The sequence below is a fragment of the Rhinolophus ferrumequinum genome, chromosome 14 (genome assembly GCF_004115265.2).
Source record: "Rhinolophus ferrumequinum isolate MPI-CBG mRhiFer1 chromosome 14, mRhiFer1_v1.p, whole genome shotgun sequence".
Taxonomy (NCBI): Eukaryota; Metazoa; Chordata; class Mammalia; order Chiroptera; family Rhinolophidae; genus Rhinolophus; species Rhinolophus ferrumequinum.
The window spans coordinates 49,048,426-49,063,825 of record NC_046297.1 but is presented as its reverse complement, the minus strand read 5'-3'; the positions used below and the strand labels follow the sequence as shown (position 1 = coordinate 49,063,825).

The window sequence follows — 15,400 nt, the reverse complement described above, 5'->3', positions numbered from 1 at the left end:
GAGGCTGAAACAGCATGAAGTTAAATAATTTGCTAGGTAAACAGCTAATAAATCCTAGAACCAGGATCTGAAGTTTTTACTCTAAAGCATGATCCCATTTCACTAGACCAGAGATGGTAGGCAGATTACACTCTTATGTCAAATCCTATTTATTGGAGTAAGTGCCAGGATTTATGCTGAGAAGCACTCTGACACTACTTTGAAGCTCAGTAGCAAGAGAGCTCACATAATCAATGATGTCCATACTATTAACAAGATTCAGTTACCTTTCCATGGCTTCAAATCTCATGCCAGTTAGTCGCTTGACTCTGTGACTACCAGGGAACTGTCTTCTCAACTCTTGAAGACAAAACTGAAAAAAATAATTAGTAAAACAGACTTGAAGAGTAGTAATTACATTACATATACTAAATAGGCTACAAGGAATGGCCTATATAAGTCTTCACTGTATCTAAACTAATTTCCTTTGTGTGATAATGATATGAAGAGAAATTAATCAGTGATGAATAATGGGGTAAAAGAAGAACTCTGAAATTACAGTGAGAGCCACAATCAGTTCTCAGATATTGACCATGCTGCAAACTGGGAAAATGAACAGATCATGACACCCACTAATAACTCCTCAAATACTATTACCATATTGCTCCTTAAAAATTGCTTACATAATGTGTTAGGCCCCACTTAAACGCCTACAACAGTTTCCTGGTCTTTTCTTCCTAACTATTGCATAAGCATTCTCTTGATAAAAATTAAGTTTTTTGGTAGTACTCTCAAGTCCATAGCAAATAATACTAACACTTTAATTTTTCCCTTTTGAAATCACATTATTAATTAATCATCTTGTCAGTATACATACCCTGATTTTGGGGTCATGAAATATAGACACCATATCTATAAAATACCAATCTCCTTTAGGCATATATCCATAATTCACCCATCAACTCAACTACCATGTTTCCTCAAAAATATGACCTAGCCGGACCATCAGCTCTAAGGCGTCTTTTGGAACAAAAATTAATATAAGACCCAGTCTTATTTTACTATAATATAAGACCGGGTCTTATATAATATAATACTGGGTATAATATAATACCGGATCTCATATTAATTATTTTTTTAATTTATTGGGGTGACAATTGTTAATAAAATTACATAGATTTCAGGTGTACAATTCTGTATCACATCATCTATAAATTACATTGTGTGTTCACCACCCAGAGTCAGTTCTCCTTCCATCACCATATATTTGATCCCCCTTACCCTCATCTCCCACCCCCACCCCCTTACCCTCTGGTAACCACTAAACTATTGTCTGTGTCTATGTTTCTTTTTTTTTTTTACTTAGACGTTTATCATTTATATCCCTCACACTGTGGACCCCCCACCCCCGATCCACTATCTCTCTGCATCACACCGAGCCATCCCATTTCCACTATCTCCACTCCCAATACTGTACTCTGCCTCTTGTAAATGTATACATACCTATATATACATATATATATATATTATAGTTGGCATTCATTATTGTTCAGCTTCAGGTGTACAGTGCAGTGATCAGGCATCTACATCTTCCCTGAGATGGTCTCCCAAATGGGACACGTGTCTATCAGATACCCTACAAAATCTTTACAACCTTATTGATTACATTCCCCAGATTAATTTTCAAAACCCCGTGGCCTTCTTGTGGTTAGTGATTGTTTTCTAATCCCCTCACCTTCCCCCTGACCCCCAGCCCCCTGCCCCTCTAGCAACCCTCAGTTTTTCCTCTTTGTCTCCAAAACTGTTTCTGATTAGTTCATTCACTTATTCTTTTCTTTAGATTCCGCATATAAGTGAGATCATACGGTACTTATATTTCTTTGTCTGACTTATTTCACTTAACATAATGTTCTCTAGGTCCATCCATGTTGTTGCAAATGGACTGGATTAAGAAAATGTGGTACATTTATACAATGGAGTACTACGCAGCCATAAAGAAGAAAGAAATCATATTAATTTTTGCTCCAAAAGATGCATTAGAGTTGATGGTCCGGCTGGGTCTTATTTTCGGGGAAACACGGTAAATAAGTAACCAAATATTTATTGAGTACCTAATATGCTCTCAGCAACATTTGCGGTACTATAAGACTCTTGATCGTGTTAGAAATGGTAAGGATTATAAAAATGGTCCATTCTAGTGCCCCAAAGCATAGTTAAGAAAAAAAAAGTCTTTAATTAGTAAAGACAATATTAACCGGTAATAAAATAAGTTTTAACATGATTTAGAAATATAGCTGTAAAGTCTCTGACTAAAAATTTGCCACACTAAGAAAAATGCCCAAGTTAATCAAAACTGAAAATTATGTTTATTTATTTCTTTGACATCATGCAAAACTCATAGTAGGTCAGTCAATCAAGCTAACTGTGTAGATATTCTGAATCATTAAAAAATACTGTTACAAAAAAAGTTATCTAATATAATCTCCTTCCTTGTTTATCAATATTATTATTTAACTTGATCCTCTACATTATCAAATGGCATTTGGCTATTTAAAAAAAAATTCAAAACGTCCCTCAAGATATAAGCTGCCACCTCTGTGGATATTTAAAAGACTGTGTCACAGGGTCTAAAGGTAATCCAAAAAAGTTTAGTGGAATATTTTTTACCACTGACAGCACCACTGTTTATGTATACTGCCAACTTAATGTAATTACTTTGAAAAGGATAATACTAATTTAGACATGGGTATGTTCTCCTGGTATTTCTACTTTCTGTTTTTGTGTAATTCTTTTTGGCTTACATGAGGAAACAGCATGAAGCAGGATGTAAGAACTCAGAATTATGGGAACAGAAGATCAGAAACTTCTGCTTCCTGATTTATAAAATAAATATAATGATAACATCAAACACAAAGCAAGAAATAATTGTGAAAATTAAATAAAGCATGATGTAAAGCATTTCACATAGTGCCTAGCGGATGAGTGTTCAAAATACAGGTACTGTCACTCTTCAGTTTAAAAGCAGTATTATTTTAAGTCATGTTCTGTACATGTTAGGATTTTTCTAATAATTTAAGATATACATTTACAATATATGCTATGAAAAATCATTCAATCCAAAAGATAAACTTGTTTTAAACTATCTGCTTCCTATTGTGAACGCTGTAACACAGCATAATTCACCTAGTAATCGGATAACATTCATCAACTAATTTAACCTCATCAGTAAACTGGGATACTAATATATCTACTTCTCAGGATTGTTAAAAAGATTTAAGAACATACTGTTTTCCCAAGCACCTAGTTAGTCCCATCTACTCTTGAGTAGCATTGAAAACCAGCTACAGGAAGCATTTATACAAGCTATAGACTAAGTCTTAAATGCTTGTATATAATTCATGAAGCATATTAAATATAAAATAAAACATAATTAGTTTAAATACATACCAATGCCAAGTCATCCCGACCACAGTCTAGGGCCGCAATCATCACCTGTTCATATATGATCCAAACTAGATAGAGAGAGAAAAAAACTAAATTTAATATTAAAAATCTCCCAACAGAAACTAGATAATGAATTCTTTCTGTTTCTGATATTTTAGAGAACAGTACTTATAACTGAAAATCGATTTATTGTATTATTATCTGCCATTAAGGAAAGAAAGCATCCTTTCAACAATGTAAAATATTTTAATAGCTTTTCAGGTAAAAAAGTCTCCAGTGATTTAATACTGTTACTGTTCTAAAAGATCCTTTATGAAATACATTTTGACCAGACCAGGACTGCAACACTATGAGCTTTAAAACAAAAATCCTATCTGATAGCTTCACTACCAGCAATTATAAATGCTTCTCAAAATAAAGTATCATTAGACTTCCTGAGAAGTTTTTTAAAAAGTGATAAATCACTGATAGATTGAGATTAAACAGCAGAAAAACATAAATGACGTTTTTTTAAAAAAACTAAGAACAGCAAATGGACATGTGCTGAGCAAAGATATAATAAATTAAAGAACTTACTATCATCTCCAAGTCTAGAAGCATATTCATTAATTAATTCCTCTCCAACTTCCACAATTTGCTCACTGTTTCTTGAGTTTTCTTCTCTCCATTTTCTCATTTTATCTCGCATTTCTGAAAAGTAAACTTATTATACATATATATACTTGATCAACGTCAAAAAATTGACAAGATGAAATCAACTATTTTGGTAAAAAAAATAAATTCATACTAATATATAAGTCTGTGTATGAAAGTTCATAGAGCAGATAATCAACTTAACAAGAGCAACCGATCCTTTGGAAGACTGAAAATGCATTATAACCAGTATTACAACTATCTTTAAACGTAATGAATGGCATGGGTCTGCTACAAAGACCCTCTATCCCTTTAAACAATCATGGATCTTAACCTTTTTGACAACACTCAGAATTTGATAAAAGCGGGGGATTATTTTCAAAGAAAAATACATAAAATTATACACAGAAATCTCAAAAAGTTCAAGGCGCTTCTGAAGTTCACCCATTGACTACAGAATACAAAACTGTCTAAATCAGGGTGTCATATTAAGCTATAAGCACTGAAAGGATATCCATCACAAAACTTCCTTAGTAACATTACTAAAACAGTAATATGTAAATGTAATATGTAAAATAATATGTAAAGATACACAATTATGCAAGGAAATAAACAGCAAAAAAAATAGAACAAAGGATTCTTTTGATTATATTCACAATAATAAAATGAAATGTAAAGTCAAAAGCACTAACAGACTACAAAAGTCAATAGAATTTTGAGTATTGTTAATACAATAGAAACGTTTGTTTCCAAGAACAGCATTTTGATAACAGAAATTAATAACTGGGGAAAAAAAAGAGTACTTTATCCAGCAAACAAAAGATTCCTTTTTTATACAGTTATGGTAGAATTAACTGTCCAATTCACCAATCACATACATGCTTTCTTACTCTTACCTCTGATAATTTTACATACTCATCTGAAGTACCACCTTCTTCCTTCTATACATGTTGAACAGATTTAAAAAGGTGAATTACTTGTTTAACAGATGAGTTAAATAAACAATACACTAGTCACCTAGAGAATAAATATAAGAGAACCACATGGGATTTTCACTACTTTTGCATGCATTATCTGGGTCCCTACAGTTCGAAGTCTACAAAAGAAAACAAAAATCATAAGATGAAAATAGACTCTAATTGAATTTATAAAAATGGTCTTGGAAAATTATTACAAATTAACATACTGTGAATTCCTTCTACTGTAACCTAGAAATCAGCTTAACTCTCATTCTGAACAGGAAGTAATATTGAACTGAATCTAAGAGGTTGAAGAGGAATTCAGCAAGTAAACAAAAAAGTAGGTTATTCCACACAGAAGGAACTCCTGGTAGTTAGAATTAAAGAAACAGATCAGAAGATGAGAGGGTAGGAAGTAAGATTAAGTTACTAAAAGGCCTTACATTTCATACTGAAGAAGTAGAAGTTTATTTCTGTAGGTGCAGAAAAACAACTAAATATTAAGCAAAAGGAAAGCAGCATGATCAAATCTACATGTTAGAAAGTGGCCCAAGTTCTTCAACAGATAAATTGTAAGGAAAAACAAGAGAATAAGAACCTAAAGATCGAGAGACTTTTAAAATATATCAAACTTCATAAAAAATTGGCAAGACTAAAGTATGGTGTCTAAGGATATATATGCATTTGGAGAATAAATTATTTTAAAATGCAAGGAGTTCTTTACTAGAAAAGTCAGGCTAATGGTTACTGATGAGAGAAGAGGGGAGTTGTGGTTGGGATGGGGCACATGGGAGGGACTTCCAGGAGGGATGGTGAAGTTCTATTTCTAGACCCGGGTGGTAGTTTGGAGGGCTTTCATTTTGTAATAAATAATTCAGCTGTAAATTTGTGTAATTTTCTTTCCATTTTATTTTATAATAAAAAGATACTTAGAATGAAACAGGGAAGGGAAACGAAGGGGGAGAAAAGGAGGAGAAAGAGAAGAAGTAGGGGTAGAGGGAGAGAGAGGCAGAGAGAGAGGGAGGGAGGAAGAGAGAGAGAGAAGAGCAAAGTCCTTTAAAATATAGATGGAAGAAAACCGTTTGTCTTTTACCAAATAAAGTATTGGGAGGTTCAAAAAGCATTTAAGTTGAGTAGCAGCATAATTTCCTTGAAATTCTGACACACAAATTTATTAACTAAACAGTTTTAAAATACAGAGCTTATGTTTGCTGGAAATGATCTCAAATCTCTTAAAACTGTTACTGTATAATATTTTGTAAACTGAAAATCAACCAAAACCACCATGGAGATATATTTCCTGTGCCTGGTTAAAAACACATGGTTCTTGACATGAAGATCCCAAGAAATAAAGTTAGACTGCAAAAGAATTAGTGAACACAAATGCTTTTCAGACAAAAGCAGCTTAAAACACACACACACAAACACACACACACACACACACACACACACACACATAACCCATACATCTCCAAGCTTTATCCCATTAACTCATCAAATTTTATAGCCTGCATAAGGTTTTAACTACTAAAGGAATGTAATAGCAACAGTGTCACTCATTTAATCACTGATATAAAACTAATGTTGGAGAAAAACCAACAAAATCTATTCACTTAGCAAACAGAAATCAGGGGAAAAAAATAGTGCTACTGTATTTAAATCCAGTGAAGAATATCTAACTAAAAATATTCTTTTAAAAATGAGGTTAGGAAAGTAGGATCAAAACAATATAGCAGCATACTATCTGTAAAGCTGTTGGGTTTACTGTCACCCTAGTGTATTTACTTAAGCCATATTTTCATACAGTTAAGTCCGTTTCCACTCACAGAACACTTCTGATAACCAACTGTTCTGCGGGCAAGTTTTCCCCATGCCAACCAATTCTCCAACTCTGTGAAATCAACTTGGTGTGCAATAATTCAATTCAATCTTGGCACCAACTACAGGGAGTTAGTTAGCATCAGACCTCACAGGTTAAGGGCGCAGTCCCCCCACTTCAGACACCAATCATAAGTCAGGACCATCTCTACTTCTGACCAAACAGGTTATGAAGTCGAATGTTCCCACAACCCCCTCCTCAGGTTCTATACTAACTAAAACAACTCACAGAACTCAGGAAAGTGCTTTACTTACTATAATTAGTGCACTATGAAGGATACAATTCAGGAACAGCCCGATGGAAGGAGGGAGCAGAGGCCCTTCCACGCCCTCTCAGGGCAAGCCACCCTTCCAGCACCTTGATGTGTTCACCAACCTGGAAGCTCTGCAACCCCCATAGTTTAGGGGGTTTTATGGTTTCATGCTGTAGACTTGATTGATAAATCATCTGGTGATTAACTCAATCTCCAGGTCCTCTCCCCTCCCAGAAAGACAAGGGGTAGGACTCAAAGTTCAAACCCTTAATCATGGCTTGGTCTTTTTGGTGACCAGCAACCATCCTGAAGCTAATCTCAGTAGTATACAAAAAGATACTCTTATCACTCCAGAAATTCTAATATTTGTTGAAAAAATATTTATTAAAAATGAAGAATGTTAGTTTTTATGCTGTTTCTATTTCCTCTCTTTTTATTCAGTCCTTCAAACAACCACAATTTGCTTTCAATGCCCTAATCACTGCAGTAAGGTTCCTAGGGTGACCTAATACAGGTCTAATGTACGTATGTGCTTTATACATCTGTACTACATATGTCATTATAGATCACTCCTTCTATAAAGAATTACTTCATTAGTTTCTTAATAACATTAAAGTTCCCCCTCTTACTTTCCGGACCTTTCATTTGCTGAGTTGAGTTCTCCAAATCCATTTGCTCCTTAATTTTTGGTGTCCCAATGCTTCTTTCCTTAACCCTCTTCTTAATTTATTATTGGTGCTTAAACCTGAGATCAACAGGCTCCTTACAGGAATAAGTGTTAAGAGGTCTGTGAATTCCCTAAAATTACATGCAAAACTGAGTGTGTACCTAAACATGTATTTTTTTTCAGCAAATATTTATTTAGTGCCTATTGTACACCAGCCATTGTGCTAGGCATTCTATCCATATCCTGCCCAAATACTCTATTCTCAAGAAACTTGACTATACCCTCTTTATAACTCTTTTCCACCTCCAAACCCCTAAGTAATAACTCCTCTATATATTAATAAGAAACCTCAATAACTTTCAGCTGGCTCAATAAATAAACCATATACTCTACTTTCTTCACAGAACCCAAGAGAGTAGGAGGATGTCAGACGTATGATATAAGTCTTTTATAGACACATGACCACTTATCCTATCACTTATCACAAGAATTACAGTACTCTTTGAACTAACCATTTCTATGGCTTTAATTTATGATGCTATTTAATGGAATTCTCAAGGATAAAGGTCCAACTGACATCCCCTCCTAAAAAAATATAAACAAAAAACTATCCCTGTAGTTTTCCCATTACCCTCTTACAATAAACATCTGCTACCATAAGTCTCTGAAAGAAAAAATACAGACTATGTTTTCTTAAAAATCCCCTAAAACAGAATTTTAATTCTGGAAAGGTCTAAACCCTCATTTTACAAATGAGCAAAACTATGTCCTAGTAATGAAGTAAGTCTATCTAAGATACTGAAGAAATTATTCCAACACTAGAAAAATGATTTATGGCCTTTTTTTGTAACAATTTGTTAATGTTTATTATTAATCCCATTTACAACTCATTTAGTCAACAAATAAGTACAGAGTTCCTCTCCTATGGCAGGCACTAGAACAAGATACGTCTGGTCCCTCCCTCCATTCTAGTGACACAAAATTTTAAAATTTAACATAATTGGGTATGTGCTTCAAGAGTATGAAAACATACAGTTAGTTAAAAAAAACGGGTAGGATTTGTTGGTGTTTTTATTTTCATTTTTTCTTTTTCTTAATATTGGCGGAGGGATGGGAAAGGGTTTTGGGGTAGGGTAGTCAAGGAAAGCTCTCTGAAATATGTGACCTCTGAGGGGGATTCTGAGAAATGACAAAGTATAATGGGAGCAAGAGAGGGGCAAGGAGGAAAGAACACTCCTAATGGAAGGAATAGCCATGTATCTAGACTTAATACAAGAGGAGTATGACGCAATTAGGGAATTCAACAAAAGCCAGCATTGCCCGATCATAGAGTGAGGAGGACAATACCTTAAGATAAAGCAAAAGACACAAGCAGGAACAGATCATCTTTTTATGTAACACTTAGTTAAAAGCACTTTTAACATATTTTCTCTTGTTCCTCAACAAACTTGTGAAGTAGCTATTATTTATTTTTCTAAGTCTAATTACATCACTCCTCTTTAGAATGCCCACAGAATAAGATTCAAGTTAAAGGACCTTGTCTAACTTACCCACCTATTCATTCTTTAAGATTCTATATATGATGCTATCATCTAAAACACCTATATTGAACAAAACTTCAAAATATCACTTTCTATAAAGCATGAACTATTTGAAACATTTTTAAAAAGCATTAAAAATAATGCCACATATCTACCATATAGCTTCAGGGAATATATCCTGACAAGCCTTTTAAAAACTATGTATTTACAGATCTGTCTTCTCCATTAGACTGTGAACACCCTGAAAGTAGGGACTATGTGTTACTTAATTTGATATATGCAAAATCTATCACTAAGCACTTAATACTTTTAATATAATGGAATCTTCCAATACAGGTAGAAACAGGTTCACAGTGTGCTAGAGGCCATGAAACCAATAATAAATCACTGAAGTCAGTTCAAGTATAAAGGAATTTTTCCTTTTCCCATACATGTTTGCACCTTTGTAATACGGGAGAGATTTATTCAACATCAGTGGATGTAACTTTCAGTCCACATGTTATCAGGTCATTGTTTTAAACATCGTAAGGCATTCCTTGAAAAAATAAGCTATTGAAGTCTGCTGTTACATGCTGGGAATGTAAATTTCAATTATAAAAATTTCATGGTTTAGAGAAACTCAAGACTCTTCTCTCAAGCATGTCTCCCGCTCAAGTTTTTGAGAAGGGAAAATCTCTTACAGAATTGGTCCAAAGTTTGGCTAATTCCAGATTTAAAGAACACACTCTCCCTTACATTAAACCAGGATAGGGAAAGAAGTCCATCACACTTGCGCACATATCCCAGATAACCAGTTCTTTTCCCCTTCAGAAAAAGAATTACTGGTCAAGAATAACAAGGAAATCGTGTTATGTGTGTAGATGTGTTTAGAGGGGAAGTGGTACTGGGAATAATTTAAAAGTGAAGAAATCAGAAACCCAGTTCTGAAGAGGGATGGAAACGTAAAGTGTCACGCAGGACACTCATATTTGTTCATGAGTCTTCTACACATCTTTTCTGCACAAAGTTGTAACCCTTAAACGGCACCTGATAAAGGCCTTACAGGTCATGTATTTCTTGGCTGCAAAGAAGCTTCAGCAAACACCTATCTCGCCGCCTCCGCGTCGCCCAGCAGCTCCAGGTCCCTCCCGCCTCATAATGGAAGCTTCCCTGGGCCGCTAGACTGGCGCGGAGGTAGGTCGGTCAGTCCACCGATAAGCACAAGCAGTAGACCGGAATACCGCAGACTCCAGTGGGTGATCGGGCCAAGGAACAGGTCAGGTCAGCCTCAACCTCCACCTTAGCCACCACCTCGGCTCACCCAATTCAGAGGGAGCTCTAGTGCCGAAAACAGACCAGAGCATCCAGCTTTCCTAGAGCAGTAGATCTCCCGAACCCCTCCCCAGAGGTTTGGTCTTTCCGCGCTCAACCCGCCCGCAGTTACCTTCCCAAGTGACATCGTAAAGCTCTGAGACCTTCGCCATCTTCTCAGAACCCAGAGGCAACTGGGCGAGAGGGCGGGGAGACGCGATCACGTGATCTGCGACCGGGCGGTGGCGAATTACGACACCGTTTCTCATTCGCCGAGAGAGAGGAGGGGGCGGGATTCGCCGCGCACGTGTACGCGGCTCTAAGGCGGGGCGATTCCGGAAGGGGGAGGGGCGAGCGGGGGATGCAGAGGAAGCGCTGATGGCCGGACCCGCGGCAGAACTTGCTTCGGGTGAGGTGTCTGTTTATCATAGCTCTTTAACAAATGCTGGGTTTTTAATGTGTGCCACTTGAGGTTTTTCATTTTTCTCTACGTAGGTGTACTTCTTCTCTTCGCAATCCCTGATTAGTCCCTCGTTCTCCTGGCCTGCTGCAGCGCAACGTTCCACCGAATCACTTGTCCCTCACTTTTTTCCTTCCTTAATAGGATTCGCTTTCCATTTCCTTTTTAATATTCAACTAAACTGATACACGTCAAAATTTTCGTTAAATCTCTTTGGGAGACTAAGTGGGATTCAGCCTTTGCAAATTGTGTTCCAGTGGCCGAGGGCTTTTTTATGTCACATGAATGTCTTCATTGCCAACCCACAGCCTTAACACACTCGTGGACCAGTTTCCCTCCGCTCTAGATTTGAAACTCCGTAAGAGCAGCCAACATGTAAGTGCTTTTAAATAAATGAATTATTGAATAAATGTACGAATGAGACCATCCAGCCCCTACACTTCATTCCTCTTAACCTCACGGGGGAGCCTCCCTCCCCACCCTTTCCCACCAGACTGATTTCAGGAACCTTTGGACCTCGTCTACTAGAACCAGGGAGAAATGTCTGAAGTGCAAACAAACAACAACAAAACAAAAATTTGAGGGTCGTAAGCACATATTTAGTATTTGGAGCAATAAGAACATGAAATTGTAAAGGGGAAATAGGTAAACTGAGGAAAGATGGCCAAAAATTCCTGCATAATAGCCATAGTTAAGGCTCCGTGAAAAGAGGCAATCAAGATATGAGAAAGAAGAAAAAGAGTCATATCCCACAAGCTAAGGGAATAGAGTTAAAAAAAAAAAAAGGAACTATCAGTGGCACCTGTGAATTTATAAAGTCAGATTCTGTAAGAGCTTCATTCTATCCAGACTAAAAAGACCTTAAAAAAAAAACAAAACCCCCATTTAAAAAACTAAAAATCCTTCACTCAGCAATTCACATATTCGAATGCTGCAATAAAGCAGCCTCATATAATGGTAAGAATAAAAACTCCATCAGATAGAATCCAGGCTCCACCATTAGTAACTGGTTGACTTTCTGCATGGTATCTCTGAGCATCAGAGTTGCTAATGTATAAGAAAAAGCTAATTATAGCTATATACAAAGAAAAGATTTACCTGGAATTGTTATCAGGATTAAACAAATTATTGCATGACACTATCATAGAGGTACCAGTTCTGTTTACATAGTTATTACATAACAAATTTACATAACTATTTACGTAGTTATTTACAGCCAGCAGTCCTGTTTCTGCCCTGAAACCCAGTTCTGCTTTCTTGACATATTCACTTAAATGGCTAATATGCCTCTCAAAGTTAACATATTGCAAACAGAACTCTGGATTCCTGCCACCAAGTCCCCCAACTTGCTGTTCCCCATCACAGTTAATGAAACCATCTGCCTATTTGCACACACTAAAATTCTAGGAAGTATCCTTGATTCTCTTCTTTGCCAACTGCCCTATATCCAGTCTTGTCAGGAAATTCTGCATTGTACTTCCAAAACATTCCCCAAAATCTATTTCATCTCCATTGCTACTACCTTAATCTAAGCCACAACTACCTCTTACCTGAATAACTGTAATAGCCTCCTAACCTCTTTAGTTTCATTCTTGCTGTGTAAAATCTATTTTCTATACAGCAGCCCTACTCGTCTTTAAAAAAAAAAAAATCACAAATGTCCTTTGCCTACTGCTCTCCAATGGCTGATCCTGGCGATAAAAACGTACTCTAAACGCTTTACCATGGTTTACAGGGTTTCACTTTGTCTGGCTCCCTCCTACGTCTCTACTTTATCTACCATTCTGTCTCTCATCACTAGACTTTAGCCATTCTCACCTACTTCAAACATGCCAAACTCCTGTCTGCCATGGGGCTGACATTTGCCCAGCTTTTCCTTTTTCCTGGAATGCTCCTCTCCAGGTAAGTGGCTGTCTTTTTGTCATTCATATCTCAGATTTAAATGTATCTAGTCATAGAAAGGCCTACTTTGACTATCCAATAAAAAGCCCTAGTTAATGCCTGTTACATTATTATGACACTTATCACTATATGATATATTTTTATTCACTTTCTGTATTTTCCATTTTATATAAACTCCTTGAGAGTATGTATGATGTCGGACAATTAAGTTCACGAACTCATTCTAGAAAAAGTACTACATACCTTTTTGCTGAATATCACTATGGTCACCTTCGAAGTACTCCCCTTGGGAAGCTATGCACTGACACCACCAGCGCCTAGTCCATCCTTCAAAGCAATTGTGGAATTCTTTTTCTGGAATGGCCATCAGAGTTGTCGTCGTATTACCCTTGATGTCCTGAATGGCATCAAAATGTCTTCCTATCAATATTTCCTTTATCTTCAGGTAAAGAAAGAAGTCACGGGATGGCCAGATCAGGTGAGTAGGGAGGGTGTTCCAATACAGTTATTTGTTTAATGGTTAAAAGCTCCCTCACAGACAGTGCCCTGTGAGCTGTGCATTGTCGTGATGCAAGAGCCATGAATTGTTCGCGAAAAGTTCACATCGTCTTTTTCATGCAGCCTTTTCAGCACTTCCAAATAGTAAACTTGGTTAACTGTTTGTCCAGTTGGTACAAACTCATAATGAATAATCGTTCTGATATCAAAAAAGGTTAGCAACATCATTGCAACACGTTCACCAACTTAATTGTCAGACCTCCTACTTTGTCGTTTTAACCTTGGAACATCCAACCTATAAAAACACCCGGAGCACAGTAAATGTTTGTTTAATGAATGAATGAATTAGATACTCAAAAAATGATAGCTCATATTAGTGATTATTAGGATAATATTTTATAGTAGTACACATGTAAATCTACTGTTTGGTTATGGATAGGACGTTTTTATTTTATAGCTGATGATTTCCTAAAAATTATGAACTTAATGAGTGTGAGGAACATGCCCATTTTTTTTATATCTCCCAGCTCCTTACCACGGTACGTGACATACTAGTATATATTTGTGGCATACACATACGAATTAATTTTTGTACTAAATTGTTGATTCCCAACATTTTGTTGAATTTTTTGAAGGAGTGAAAGCTGAAGAAGGTGTCTTTTAAAAACTTACAATCGATATTAACAGTTATAGCTAATTGAGGGAGTAAATATTTTCTAGTCACTTTAGCTAAATGCCATTGTAACTAGCTACTATTGTCTGTCAGGCAATAAACCATATCTGATACTAGATTTAAAAAGGTAATTTACAGAATTTTTGAGCTGGAATCTAGAATAATTTCATTTAGACTTAGAAGGTACTTAACGATTCTTTAGAATACTTTTTAAAAAGTTGTTTGCTTGCAACCATATTAAGGAATACATTTTGCATCATCACACAGTATGCATACATATATTTAAAACTAAAAAGCAAAATTACAAGCTAGCCTTATAATGTATCTTGTTTTCTATATTTTTCTATTCAAAATAAGTCAATTCCATTTTATTTTATAAAAATACTAGCTGTGACCCACTAATGGAAAAGGGACCCATATTTTGAAAAACACAAGTGGACACTGCACATGTTTTCTAATCTGAGTCCCTGATGTGAAATAATTTTCTCAAGTTCCTGACACTAGTAAGTAACAAAGACGGAAAATTCATAGGGAGGAGATGAGTGGTTTAGATCGTGAAAAAGGCACAGGACTATGCTCTATGATGTGCTTTTTTTGTGTAAAGCTATTTATGAATTTCATTTTTCCCCTGCAAGATCATGTTTGAATAGTTAGAATGATAGTACATCAGAATGAACTAGGGTCAGAAAGGAATAACTTTGAATAAGCCCACATTTTCTTTGAGATGGGATAAGCTTTGATTATTTATCAAGCCAGATTGGCCCCAAAGCACTTTACAGTGCTTCTCTTTTATGGTCAGGGTTTACTTAATTCAATTTATATCTCCAGACATTATGAAAGACTAAAGCGACTTCTTAAATTTAATAAACCTTATGGCATTTATAAAATGGACATTATTTAAAGGATAACATAATTGATTTTGCAGTATTCAACATCTTTATCAAATCATTTATTTAGAATCTGCTCTCTGCTTAGTTCTGTCTTAATCATAGTGAATTAAAGTATCCCACAGTATGAAACAGTTTATAACCTCTATTTACTTTGACAATTATCCTTCAAAGTAAATTGGTCTCACTACAACTCATAAAATTTACCATAGCTTTTAAATCTTGTTATTGTTTCTAGTTAGTGAATCATAACCATAATCCCTTTGTATTTAAGGGGAAATACTACTTATTTCATCTTCATTCCATGTCAATAAATTTTCACTGTGACACAGTCA

General features: G+C 35.8%; 1 protein-coding gene across 3 annotated transcripts in view; it reads right to left on the bottom strand.

Moving 5' to 3' along the window:
- The window catches only part of EMC2 (ER membrane protein complex subunit 2), a 72,475-nt gene extending 61,571 nt beyond the window's left edge, over positions 1-10,904 (bottom strand). For 2 of the 3 annotated variants that reach the window (XM_033126571.1, XM_033126570.1), the window contains exons 1-4: positions 10,779-10,818; positions 4,000-4,113; positions 3,427-3,491; positions 267-352 (exon numbers count right to left, since the gene is read on the bottom strand). In XM_033126571.1, the coding sequence (XP_032982462.1) occupies positions 267-352; positions 3,427-3,491; positions 4,000-4,113; positions 10,779-10,818 (305 nt within the window). Of the gene's footprint in view, positions 1-266; positions 353-3,426; positions 3,492-3,999; positions 4,114-10,778 lie in introns of all 3 variants that reach the window. The other variant, XM_033126569.1, reaches the window with a different exon arrangement.
- Between the last annotated feature and the right edge of the window lie 4,496 nt (positions 10,905-15,400).